This window comes from Pseudophryne corroboree, chromosome 6, assembly GCF_028390025.1.
Source record: "Pseudophryne corroboree isolate aPseCor3 chromosome 6, aPseCor3.hap2, whole genome shotgun sequence".
Classification (NCBI taxonomy): Eukaryota; Metazoa; Chordata; class Amphibia; order Anura; family Myobatrachidae; genus Pseudophryne; species Pseudophryne corroboree.
Genome location: NC_086449.1, coordinates 562,574,585 through 562,588,079, shown reverse-complemented (window position 1 = coordinate 562,588,079; position 13,495 = coordinate 562,574,585). Strand labels below are relative to the sequence as shown.

The window sequence follows — 13,495 nt, the reverse complement described above, 5'->3', positions numbered from 1 at the left end:
CTTTTTAAATCATAATGACAACAGAAACTACCCAAATGACCCTGATCAAAAGTTTACATACCCTGGAGATTTTGGCCTGATAACATGCACACAAGTTGACACAAACGGGTTTGAATGGCTACTAAAGGTAACCATCCTCACCTGTGATCTGTTTGCTTGTAATCAGTGTGTGTGTATAAAAGGTCAGTGAGTTTCTGGACTCCTGAAAGACCCTTGCATCTTTCATCCAGCCCTGCACTGACGTGTCTGGATTCTGAGTCATGGGGAAAGCAAAAGAATTGTCAAAGGATCTGAGGGAAAGGGTAATTGAACTGTATAAAACAGGAAAGGGATATAAAAAGATATCCAAGCAATTGAGAATGCCAATCAGCAGTGTTCAAACTCTAATTAAGAAGTGGAAAATTAGGGATTCTGTGGAAAACAAATCACGGTCAGGTAGACCAACAAAAATTTCAGCCACAACTGCCAGGAAAATTGTTTAGGATGCAAAGAAAAATCCACAAATAACTTCAGCTGAAATACAGGACTCTCTGAAAAAAAGTGGTGTAGTTGTTTCAAGATGCACAATAAGGAGGCATTTGAAGAAAAATGAGCTGCATGGTCGAGTCGCCAGAAGAAAGCCATTACTACGCAAATGCCACAAAGCATCCCGCTTCCAATACTCCAAACAGCACAGAGACAAGCCTCAAAACTTCTGGAACAAAGTAATTTGGAGTGATGAGACCAAAATTGAACTTCTTGGCCACAACCATAAACGTTACATTTGGAGAGGAGTCAACAAAGCCTATGATGAAAGGTACACCATTCCTACTGTGAAACACAGAGGTGGATCGCTGATGTTTTGGGGATGTGTGAGCTACAAAGGCACTGGAAACTTGGTCAAAATTGATGGCAAGATGAATGCAGCATGTTATCAGAAAATACTGGAGGAAAATTTGCACTCATCAGCCCGGAAGCTGCGCATGGGACGTACTTGGACGTTCCAACATGACAATGATCCAAAACACAAAGCCAAGTCGACCTGTCATTGGCTACAGCAGAATAAAGTGAAGGTTCTGGAGTGGCCATCTCAGTCTCCTGACCTCAATATCATTGAACTACTCTGGGGAGATCTCAAACGTGCAGTTCATGCAAGACAGCCCAAGAATTTACAGGAACTGGAGGCTTTTTGCCAAGAAGAATGGGCAGCTTTACCATCTGAGAAAATGAAGAGCCTCATCCACAACTACCACAAAAGACTTCAAGCTGTCATTGATGTTAAAGGGGGCAATACACGGTATTAAGAACTGGGGTATGTAAACTTTTGATCAGGGTCATTTGGGTAGTTTCTGTTGTCATAATGATTTAAAAAGAGTAAAAACAGTTGTTTGACAATAAATGGCTTCACCCAACCACTAACTATGAGTGAAAGAAAAGTTTGTGAGTTATCATTCATATTCTCTGACAAATGGCCAGAAAATCACAAATTCTACTAGGGTATGTAAACTTATGAGCACAACTGTGTGTGTGTGTGTGTGTGTGTGTGTGTGTGTGTGTGTGTGTGTGTGTGTGTGTGTGTGTGTGTGTGTGTATATATATATATATATATCTATCAAGGAATAGTATATCTCTGTGGAGTGCACTTAATGACTGAAATAAATATATTTATGTATTATACAATTTAATATGGTTATATTGGTTTCTGACAAAGAGAGGATGACATCACACAAACACCCTTTTAACTTTAAAACATTTGTTGCTTTTTATTGCTAAAATAATTAAATTTCAATACTGATAAAAATGATGTACACTTTTACAATGTGTTATTGTTCATTACAGCCAAAAAATTGAATAACAACTTTTCCAAACAATAAAAGATTTTTTTCACTCAACGCGTTTCGTCGTATGTCGACTTCTTCGGGAGTGTTTTTTATGAAAAGGTAATTAATTAGTTTGAAACAGCTGTATTTTCACAAAATTGTAATCCATATTTTACTAAGAATTATTATGTATAATTAACGTCCATAGTTTTGTAGTATTTAATAAATCTTCCTATTTGCGACCATCTGATGATTAATATTAATCTTCCAAAGGCTTGTAATTAATTTGTCCAAATTTTTATTTAATTTCCCTACGATGCTTTCATATGTCCAAAAAATATATATGAGGATCCGGCAATGGGATAAATAATATTAAGCTTCTTTTATTTCCCAGCAGCTCTCCTTGTGTGTCCTCATACACAGAGATCCAAAAGTTCCACTTTTGGATCTCTGTGTATGAGGACACACAAGGAGAGCTGCTGGGAAATAAAAGAAGCTTAATATTATTTATCCCATTGCCGGATCCTCATATATATTTTTTGGACATATGAAAGCATCGTAGGGAAATTAAATAAAAATTTGGACAAATTAATTACAAGCCTTTGGAAGATTAATATTAATCATCAGATGGTCGCAAATAGGAAGATTCATTAAATACTACAAAACTATGGACGTTAATTATACATAATAATTCTTAGTAAAATATGGATTATAATTTTGTGAAAATACAGCTGTTTCAAACTAATTAATTACCTTTTCATAAAAAACACTCCCGAAGAAGTCGACATACGACGAAACGCGTTGAGTGAAAAAATCTTTTATTGTTTGGAAAAGTTGTTATTCAATTTTTTGGCTGTAATGAACAATAACACATTGTAAAAGTGTACATCATTTTTATCAGTATTGAAATTTAATTATTTTAGCAATAAAAAGCAACAAATGTTTTAAAGTTAAAAGGGTGTTTGTGTGATGTCATCCTCTCTTTGTCAGAAACCAATATAACCTGTTATGCACACCAGTGCCTGCAGGAATGTACTGGTGTTTGAACTGTTATGCACACCAGTGCCTGCAGGAATGTACTGGTGTCTGAACAGAGAGGGATGCAAAACAAATGAACTCACAGACAGACTGGGAAATATGACATAACGTACACAGAAGGTGATAGGGTAACACAACCAACACAGAGTGAACAGAGAAGCCCAGAGGCTAAGAAACTGGGTGTCTCCCTAGTATTAGAAATGCTCAGATGGAAAAAGCAAGATGTTGTGTTTTAATACGTAGAGAACCCGAAATGCTGTTGCTAAGGGCAACAGCAAAACCCTAAAGGGTTACCAACGGGTGTGGCAGTAAACTCCTTGGTCAGAGATGGAATAATAGACACAAGGAAAGTCTCCACAATCCTAATTCTCACTTGCAGGGCCCAGGTTCAGCTTACTGCCACTAAACTGACACATGAATGCCCTGCACAGTGAGAGAGGATTATGCAGGCAGGTCTGAAAGTACAGCCACAAACCTGCTGGGTTCACAGAATAGCAAAAGAACCTCAGCAGGCTAAACGACTGACTCCAGTCTTACTGCTAGGTCTGGATTGGCAGAGTGTAGTACCAAATCCCCAGGCCTATTTGCAGTAAGCAACAACAAATACAAAGCTACACAGTACTGGCTAACTTTCAGGAACTGACTAACCAACAAAGATTCAGCAGCATCTGCTTAACCTGAGAAGGGGCCTTATAAAGCAGGTGCTGTCCACGCCCCCCTCAGACCTCACAGACTGTGAGCACAAAAACCAGCACCGGATCCCCTGCCTGTAACCACTGCACAGCAAAAGACCCGAACCGGAGTATCAGCTGCGCTCAGGTTACTCCGCTAGCACTTGTCTCCCGGTTGCCATGACGACGTGGCAGCACAGGGCAGGAGACCCTAACATAACCATATTAAATTGTATTATACATAAATATATTTATTTCAGTCATTAAGTGCGCTCCACAGAGATATACTATTTCTTGATTCCTATTTTTGGTCTTGTTCGACAGGGGACCATCTCTGTGTAGAAGCTTGCCCCTTAAAATTATTGAGTACAATCAAAGGTATAGGTCCAATTTTAGAGCGCAAAAAGGATCTCCTATTCTATATATATATATATATATATATATATATATATTTATATTTATAAAGGGGCCAAAACCATTGACTTTCATTTACCCCACTTCAGCGGATGTTTGGGCAGCAGAAATTATGCCATCATTTACATTATCAGTGACAGACACTTCTGTTATATGTACAATAGTTATATTAAAAGCAATAACAATTATCTTAGTTGCATCTATAATTAGTGGTATTGGAGCCTGGATGGAGACACCAACTGTAAACATATTTGTTTATCTAGGGAGATGGGTGGGTCCCATACCGCCATTCTTGTAAGATACCACGTGGTGTATATTATTATATTTTTCATTTATTACCTTATTAGTAAATGAACCATTAAAATGATAATTGCTTCCATTTGCGCTCCCAGTAAATTTCTTTAGTAATGGGGATTAGCTTTCCAATTACTAAGTGAGCAGCATCCGGATATACCTATATACTGTACCTAGAAGCGCCTGGTGACTTTTCTTTCTAGTGTGCACAAAAGCACATTGTGCTCCTACTCTATGGGACCTCCCGCTTGACCGAATCTGCCCCTAAGAGTCCAATGTTAATATGTGCCATTATCTTGGCTATCATTTTACAAGTTAAAACTTGGCAGAAAAAAATAACAAAACAAAAGCAGTGTAAAAAACATTAGACAATGCAGCACCGACTTACCTGTACAGCATTCTCCCTCTATCCCGTGCGTTCATTTTTCCCCACTCCCCATTTTCAAAGGCATCTTTAGCTGATGCCACAGCTTTATCTACATCTGCTACAGAGCAATAGGAGACTTTGCATATTACCTGTGAGTAAAGATTTTTACATTACCTGTTTAAATGATTACATTAACTGTGTAATGATTTGTTTCTATTATAGTAAAATGTCAAATGTTTATTTGATTTTTTTAGTATTTCTTTGTATGACCCTTTGAATTATAGTTTATGCTTCCTCCTGAAATACTGTAAATAAACTGTTGGGGGCATGGCTATAATACACCTTCTTACGCTATTATTCAAATAATTTTGGCATTAGGAAAAATTGTTCCCTTGTGCATCCATCCATCCATCTATCTATCTATTTATCTATCTCTGGAGAGACAGACAATACTTCTTTAACAGTGTGTATATCCCTAACTCTTATGGAACTGCAAAGTTTACACAAGAGCTCATAGTTTGGAGGACATTGTAAGGCTGGTGAATCGATGATGAATGTTACATTTTTCTCCTCTTCTCTTACCAAAGAGGAATATAAAACGGAGTCACCCATTAACTATCACACAGACTATGTTATTTATCAAATAATGTGCTTTTGTGGCAATCAATATGTTGGTTAAGACTTTTTGCGTATAGTAGAGCAATATTAAAAATAAAAAATTAAAAATTCTTGCCTAATTTTTTCTCAGATTTATGAGGTGCATGAGACTTGTTTGAATATGTAGGCATTGAACTTGTTAAACTAAGTGTTTTAACTAAGACAGTTTTAAGTCTACAAAGTTAGAGCAAAATCAGCAGTAAATTTCAGCAACGATTTACGATTTAACCAAGGTCAGATCACATGCAACCACAGCGCCCCACTGTGTCCCTACGTTTTTGACAAGGAGATCCGTTCTGCAGATGTGCATAATATAATATTTAAATATTCTAAAAAATACTTTTTAAACTATATTAAATATAACATTAAAAAAAACAATGTTATGAATGGTTTTGGAGGGAAAAATAATAAGATTTTACTCACCGGTAAATCTATTTCTCGTAGTCCGTAGTGGATGCTGGGAACTCCGAAAGGACCATGGGGAATAGCGGCTCCGCAGGAGACTGGACACAACTAAAGAAAGCTTTTAGGTCACCTGGTGTGCACTGGCTCCTCCCACTATGACCCTCCTCCAATCCTCAGTTAGGACACTGTGCCCGGACGAGCTGACATAATAAGGAAGGATTTTGAATCCCGGGTAAGACTCTTACCAGCCACACCAATCACACCGTATAACTCGTGATAGTATACCCAGTTTAACAGTATGAAAACAACTGAGCCTCTCAACAGATGGCTCAACAATAACCCTTTAGTTAACAATAACTATGTACAAGTATTGCAGACAATCCGCACTTGGGACGGGCGCCCAGCATCCACTACGGACTACGAGAAATAGATTTACCGGTGAGTAAAATCTTATTTTCTCTGACGTCCTAGTGGATGCTGGGAACTCCGAAAGGACCATGGAGATTATACCAAAGCTCCCAAACGGGCGGGAGAGTGCGGATGACTCTGCAGCACCGAATGAGAGAACTCAAGGTCCTCCTCAGCCAGGGTATCAAATTTGTAGAATTTTGCAAACGTGTTTGCCCCTGACCAAGTCAGCTCGGCAAAGTTGTAAAGCCGAGACCCCTCGGGCAGTCGCCCAAGATGAGCCCACCTTCCTTGTGGAATGGGCTTTTACTGATTTAGGATGCGGCAGTCCAGCCGCAGAATGCGCCAGCTGAATTGTGCTACAAATCCAGCGAGCAATAGTCTGCTTAGAAGCAGGAGCACCCAGCTTGTTGGGTGCATACAGGATAAATAGCGAGTCAGTTTTCCTGACTCCAGCCGTCCTGGAAACATAAATTTTCAAGGCCCTGACTACGTCCAGCAACTTGGAATCCTCCAAGTCCCTAGTAGCCGCAGGCACCACAATAGGTTGGTTCAAGTGAAAAGCTGATACCACCTTAGGGAGAAACTGGGGACGAGTCCTCAATTCCGCCCTATCCATATGGAAAATCAGATAAGGGCTTTTACATGACAAAGCTGCCAATTCTGACACACGCCTGGCTGAAGCCAAGGCCAATAACATGACCACTTTCCACGTGAGATATTTTAGATCCACGGTTTTAAGTGGCTCAAACCAATGTGATTTTAAGAAACTCAACACCACGTTGAGATCCCAAGGTGCCACTGGAGGCACAAACGGGGGCTGAATATGCAGCACTCCTTTCACAAACGTCTGAACTTCAGGTAGTGAAGCTAGTTCTTTCTGGAAGAAAATCGACAGAGCCGAGATCTGTACCTTAATGGAGCCTAATTTCAGGCCCATAGTCACTCCTGCTTGTAGGAAATGCAGAAATCGACCTAGTTGAAATTCCTCTGTTGGGGCCTTTTTGGCCTCACACCAAGCAACATATTTCCGCCATATGCGGTGATAATGCTTTGCAGTTACATCTTTCCTGGCTTTAATCAGCGTAGGAATGACTTCCTCCGGAATGCCCTTTTCCTTCAGGATCTGGCGTTCAACTGCCATGCCGTCAAACGCAGCCGCGGTAAGTCTTGGAACAGACAGGGCCCCTGCTGCAGCAGGTCCTGTCTGAGCGGCAGAGGCCATGGGTCCTCTGAGATCATCTCTTGAAGTTCCGGGTACCACGCTCGTCTTGGCCAATCCGGAACCACGAGTATAGTTCTTACTCCTCGTTTTCTTATTATTCTCAGTACCTTTGGTATGAGAGGCAGAGGAGGGAACACATAAACTGACTGGTACACCCACGGTGTCACTAGGGCGTCCACAGCTATCGCCTGAGGGTCCCTTGACCTGGCGCAATATCTCTCTAGTTTTTTGTTTAGGCGGGACGCCATCATGTCCACCTGTGGCCGTTCCCATCGATTTACAATCAGCGTGAAGACTTCTGGATGAAGTCCCCACTCTCCCGGGTGGAGGTCGTGCCTGCTGAGAAAGTCTGCTTCCCAGTTGTCCACTCCCGGAATGAACACTGCTGACAGTGCTAGTACGTGATTTTCCGCCCATCGGAGAATCCTTGTGGCTTCTGCCATTGCCATCCTGCTTCTTGTGCCGCCGTGTCGATTTACATGGGCGACTGCCGTGATGTTGTCTGACTGGATCAGTACCGGCTGGTGTAGAAGCAGGGATTTTGCCTGACTTAGGGCATTGTAAATGGCCCTTAGTTCCAGAATATTTATGTGTAGGGAAGTCTCCTGACTCGACCATAGTCCTTGGAAGTTTCTTCCCTGTGTGACTGCCCCCCAGCCTCGAAGGCTGGCATCCGTGGTCACCAGGACCCAGTCCTGTATGCCGAATCTGCGGCCCTCTAGAAGATGAGCACTCTGCAGCCACCACAGCAGAGACACCCTGGTTCTTGGAGACAGGGTTATTAGGCGATGCATCTGAAGATGCGATCCGGACCATTGGTCCAACAGGTCCCACTGAAAGATTCTGGCATGGAACCTGCCGAAAGGAATTGCTTCGTAAGAAGCCACCATCTTTCCCAGGACCCGCGTGCAGTGATGCACCGATACCTGTTTCGGTTTCAGGAGGTCTCTGACTAGAGATGACAGCTCCTTGGCTTTCTCCTCCGGGAGAAACACTTTTTTCTGGACTGTATCCAGAATCATACCCAGGAACAGTAGACGTGTCGTCGGAACCAGCTGTGATTTTGGAATATTCAGAATCCAACCGTGCTGGTGTAGCACCTCCTGAGATAGTGCTACTCCCACCAACAACTGCTCCTTGGACCTCGCCTTTATTAGGAGATCGTCCAAGTACGGGATAATTAAAACTCCCTTTCTTCGAAGGAGTATCATCATTTCCGCCATTACTTTGGTAAATACCCTCGGTGCCGTGGAGAGTCCAAATGGCAGCGTCTGGAATTGGTAATGGCAATCCTGTACCACAAATCTGAGGTACTCCTGATGAGGATAGTAAATGGGGACATGCAGGTAAGCATCCTTGATGTCCAGGGATACCATGTAATCCCCCTCGTCCAGGCTTGCAATAACCGCCCTGAGCGATTCCATCTTGAACTTGAATTTTTTTATGTATGTGTTCAGGGATTTCAAATTTAAAATGGGTCTCACCGAACCGTCCGGTTTCGGTACCACAAACAGTGTGGAATAGTAACCCCGTCCTTGTTGAAGTAGGGGCCCCTTGACTATCACCTGCTGGGAATACAGCTTGTGAATTGCCTCTAGCACAGCCTCCCTGCCTGAGGGAGTTGTCGGCAAGGCAGATTTTAGGAACCGGTGGGGTGGAGACGCCTCGAATTCCAGTTTGTACCCTTGAGATACTATTTGCAGGATCCAGGGATCCACCTGTGAGCGAGCCCACTGATCGCTGAAATTTTTGAGGCGGCCCCCCACCGTACCTGGCTCCGCCTGTGGAGCCCCACCGTCATGCGGCGGACTTGGAAGAAGCGGGGGAGGACTTTTGCTCCTGGGAACCTGCTGTTTGTTGCAGCCTTTTTCCCCTACCTCTGCCTCTGGACAGAAAGGACCCGCCTTTTCCACGCCTGTTTTTCTGAGTCCGAAAGGACTGTACCTGATAAAACGGCGCCTTTTTAGGCTGTGAGGGAACATGGGGTAAAAATGCTGACTTCCCAGCAGTTGCTGTGGAAACTAGGTCTGAGAGACCATCCCCGAATAACTCCTCACCCTTATAAGGCAAAACTTCCATGTGCCTTTTTGAATCTGCATCCCCTGTCCACTGGCGAGTCCATAAGCCTCTCCTAGCAGAAATGGACAATGCACTTATTTTAGATGCCAGCCGGCAGATCTCCCTCTGTGCATCTCTCATGTATAAGACTGAGTCTTTTATATGCTCTATGGTTAGCAGAATAGTGTCCCTGTCTAGGGTGTCAATATTTTCTGACAGGGAATCTGACCACGCAGCGGCAGCACTGCACATCCATACTGACGCAATAGCTGGTCTAAGTATAATGCCTGAGTGTGTATATACAGACTTCAGGATCGCCTCCTGCTTTCTATCAGCAGGTTCCTTGAGGGCGGCCGTATCCGGAGACGGTAGTGCCACCTTTTTAGACAAACGTGTGAGCGCTTTATCCACCCTAGGTGGTGTCTCCCAACGTGACCTATCCTCTGGCGGGAAAGGGAACGCCATTAGTAACTTCTTAGAGATTACCAATCTTTTATCAGGGAAAGCCCACGCTTCTTCACACACTTCATTTAATTCTTCTGATGGGGGAAAAACTACGGGTAGTTTTTTCTCCCCAAACATAATATCCATAAGTCCATCCACTCAGGTGTCTGCCCCGCAGGGGGTGACATCCCTTCTATAGGCATCTGCTCCGCCTCCACATCATTATCCTCATCAAACATGTCGACACAGCCGTACCGACACACCGCACACACACAGGGAATGCTCTAACAGAGGACAGGACCCACAAAAGCCCTTTGGGGAGACAGAGTGAGAGTATGCCAGCACACACCAGAGCGCTATATAATGCAGGGACTAACTGAATTATGTCCCCTATAGCTGCTGTTATATATACTGCGCCTAAATTTAGTGCCCCCCCCTCTCTTTTTTACCCTTTTCTGTAGTGTATACTGCAGGGGAGAGCCAGGGAGCTTCCTTCCAGCGGAGCTGTGAGGGAGAAATGGCGCCAGTGTGCTGAAGGAGATAGCTCCGCCCCTTTTTCGCAGACTATTCTCCCGCTTTTTTATGGATTCTGGCAGGGGTAATTATCACATATATAGCCTCTGGGGCTATATATTGTGGTATTTTTGCCAGCCAAGGTGTTTTTATTGCTGCTCAGGGCGCCCCCCCCTAGCGCCCTGCACCCTCAGTGACCGGAGTGTGAAGTGTGTATGAGGAGCAATGGCGCACAGCTGCAGTGCTGTGCGCTACCTTGGTGAAGACTGATGTCTTCTGCCGCCGATTTTCCGGACCTCTTCTTACTTCTGGCTCTGTAAGGGGGACGGCGGCGCGGCTCCGGGACCGAACACCAAGGCCAGTTCCATGCGGTCGATCCCTCTGGAGCTAATGGTGTCCAGTAGCCTAAGAAGCCCAAGCTAGCTGCAAGCAGGTAGGTTCGCTTCTTCTCCCCTTAGTCCCTCGCTGCAGTGAGCCTGTTGCCAGCAGGTCTCACTGTAAAATAAAAAACCTAATTATATACTTTCTTTCTAGAAGCTCAGGAGAGCCCCTAGTGTGCATCCAACCTCGGCCGGGCACAAAATCTAACTGAGGATTGGAGGAGGGTCATAGTGGGAGGAGCCAGTGCACACCAGGTGACCTAAAAGCTTTCTTTAGTTGTGCCCAGTCTCCTGCGGAGCCGCTATTCCCCATGGTCCTTTCGGAGTTCCCAGCATCCACTAGGACGTCAGAGAAAATCAGTTAAGTGGTTAATTAATTCTTTAATATCATCTTTTTTCTTAAATAAAGAAGTACACAATTCTATGGCTACATGGTAGTGGTGCTTTAATTAATTTTTTTTTTTTCAATATTGTTATTTTAAACATCTACTTTCCTACACCTTTTTTTATACATAACTATACCCTAACCTTTATATACACCAGCTCCCCAGCTCTGGGGAAGGGTCCACAAAAGAGAACTCTTGTCTGCTATATATAAAATGGCACAGAGCAGGAATACACAATAGTGTATAGGATGCCCTACACTTTCATTTCCTATTCATCAGATAAAGATCGTGTGCCAATCTACTCTATAGTACTGACAAGCCATGTGTCTGGCTCCTTTACACCAAATTAATTTTCTCTCTAGGCGATACAAACTCTTGATCGAATATAAATTTCCTACACTCCTCAGTTTCACTAGGGACTGGGAACGTGACCTCCAAGTCCAATTAGGTCCAAACTGTGACAGAATTTTTTTCTAACTACTTTCTATTGTTCTGTTAATTATTCTGTGATAGAAACTCAATTCAAGGTCCTCTCTCGGTGGTACCATTGCCCCGATACTATTGGTGTCCCTAACAGTTGTTGGAGATGTAATAATGCAAATCTGGAGGGAATATCCAGTTCTACATTCCTTTTGGGGAAAAAGCAGAGAAACAGCTTCTGACCCATTCTTTCAGGTTCTTAAATCTGCCCTCTGGGCCTACAACCAGATATAGGAAATCCCTACTGAAACACCTCAATAGCCACATGGTGATTCCAGTACAAAGGAGGTTCAATTCCCCATCCACACTTAAAGAATGGTTTAACACAGTGGTTCCCAAACTCGGTCCTCAAGGACCCCCAACAGTTCATGTTTCTGCTGCGGGGTACACTGGGCTCCACAGGGAATAACATCGGGGTGTAGAGTAGGATCTTGATCCGAGGCACCAACAGGCTCAAAGCTTTGACCTTCTTCCCAAGATGCATAGCGCCACCTCCTCTATAACTCCGCCTCCGTGCACAGGAGCTCAGTTTTGTAGTTGGTGCCATGCAGTAAGCAGGCATACAACAGGGGGGCTGTTCCAGCAGACCTGAGAAGAGCTTTTCTAAGTGAAAAATGAAGACTTCAAGGGCTGCAGCAGTGACTGTGAGTATTAGATGTCAGTCTGACATCTCCTGCTGCAGCTCCATCACCTCCCCCAGCGGCGCTGTATACTCCCGCGCCCTGGTTGCCGGGTACTTACAGCGGAGGCTCCGGTTTGCTCCTAGTTAGTCACATACCCGCTGAAGATCTCCTGGATCGCGTGGTCACACTCAGGGAGGAGGTAAGTGGGTCCCCTAGGCGGGTCCTGCTAGAATCACGATCCGGCGCGGCCGGTGGGCCGCCCGCTCTGGCGTGGACACTGTGGTCGGGCAGGGACTCCACTAAACCACCAGGCAAGGGCACAGGTCATTTTTTTACCTCACAAAAAACGTTTTATTAACAGCCCATAGTACCAGTGGTGAAGTCCAGCAGGGGGATAAGGCTTGGACCTGTAGTCCCTCCCCCAGGGCACCATTTATAGTAATGTTCCCGCCCTGGAGCTGCATATCTCTCTCTCCCTCACTCCCAGTCAGTGTTTGGGTGCCATTACACAGAGCAGCACTGTTCCTGGGACTGTTTGGGCAAGCTGCCTGCATGTCAGAGCTGTGCATTTTACAAGACACTTAAGTATTCTACATGTCTGTTGACAGTGTTAGTTAAGAAACAGTGCATTTGGTCAGGGTTATATAGTACAAGAACCCTGTGATATACATCCAGTCTTTACTGTGCATTGATATACAGTATCTACTAAATATATAGCCATACTGAGTATTACTTTGTATTGCTAGTCCAGTGCAGTTTTATTGCATGTCATAACTTCTGCATTGTACATTGTGATTATATGTGTGTGTATGTAGCTGCTGTGTGAGTTCCATTTCGTGTCTCTCACTCAGATTGCTATCCCTATATTCTATAACCTGAGGGGGCTAAGTGCGTCAGGTTTATCATTTAATATAGGTAGTTCACAGGATATACTCAGTGTGTATTTTTCTCTGTGAATTTCAATCACAGATACCCAGGGTTCTTGTCAGGTATTGTGCTGCTGATATTGTACTGGGTTGCATTGCATTCAGCTTTCGGATATGTCAGCTACAAAGGGCAACGGAACTGGGGCTGATCCCACATTGCGTGGTGGTGACGCTGCAGACACATTTGAGGAAAACATAGCAGCTGAGGGTTCAGGTTCTGGGGGTTCCTTACCCCCCCAGTGGGATTGTAGCAATGGGGGTTCAAAATTACCCACCTTGGGCTACCTTCTTCACGCTATGGAATACGCTGGTAACTAGACTAACGCCCCCTATGGCACCTCCTGTGCCGGTACAACCGCTTATGGTCCCCGCGGTTAACCCGCCATGGGCAGATCAACTGTCTGCTC

General features: G+C 44.0%; 1 protein-coding gene across 1 annotated transcript in view; it reads right to left on the bottom strand.

The window, feature by feature from the left end:
* ALDH1L2 (aldehyde dehydrogenase 1 family member L2) overlaps nt 1–13,495 on the bottom strand; it is a 202,984-nt gene that overhangs the window by 75,727 nt on the left and 113,762 nt on the right. The window contains exon 12 of the mRNA XM_063927761.1: nt 4,605–4,732. Coding sequence (XP_063783831.1) covers nt 4,605–4,732 — 128 coding nt within the window. The remainder of the gene's footprint in view (nt 1–4,604; nt 4,733–13,495) is intronic.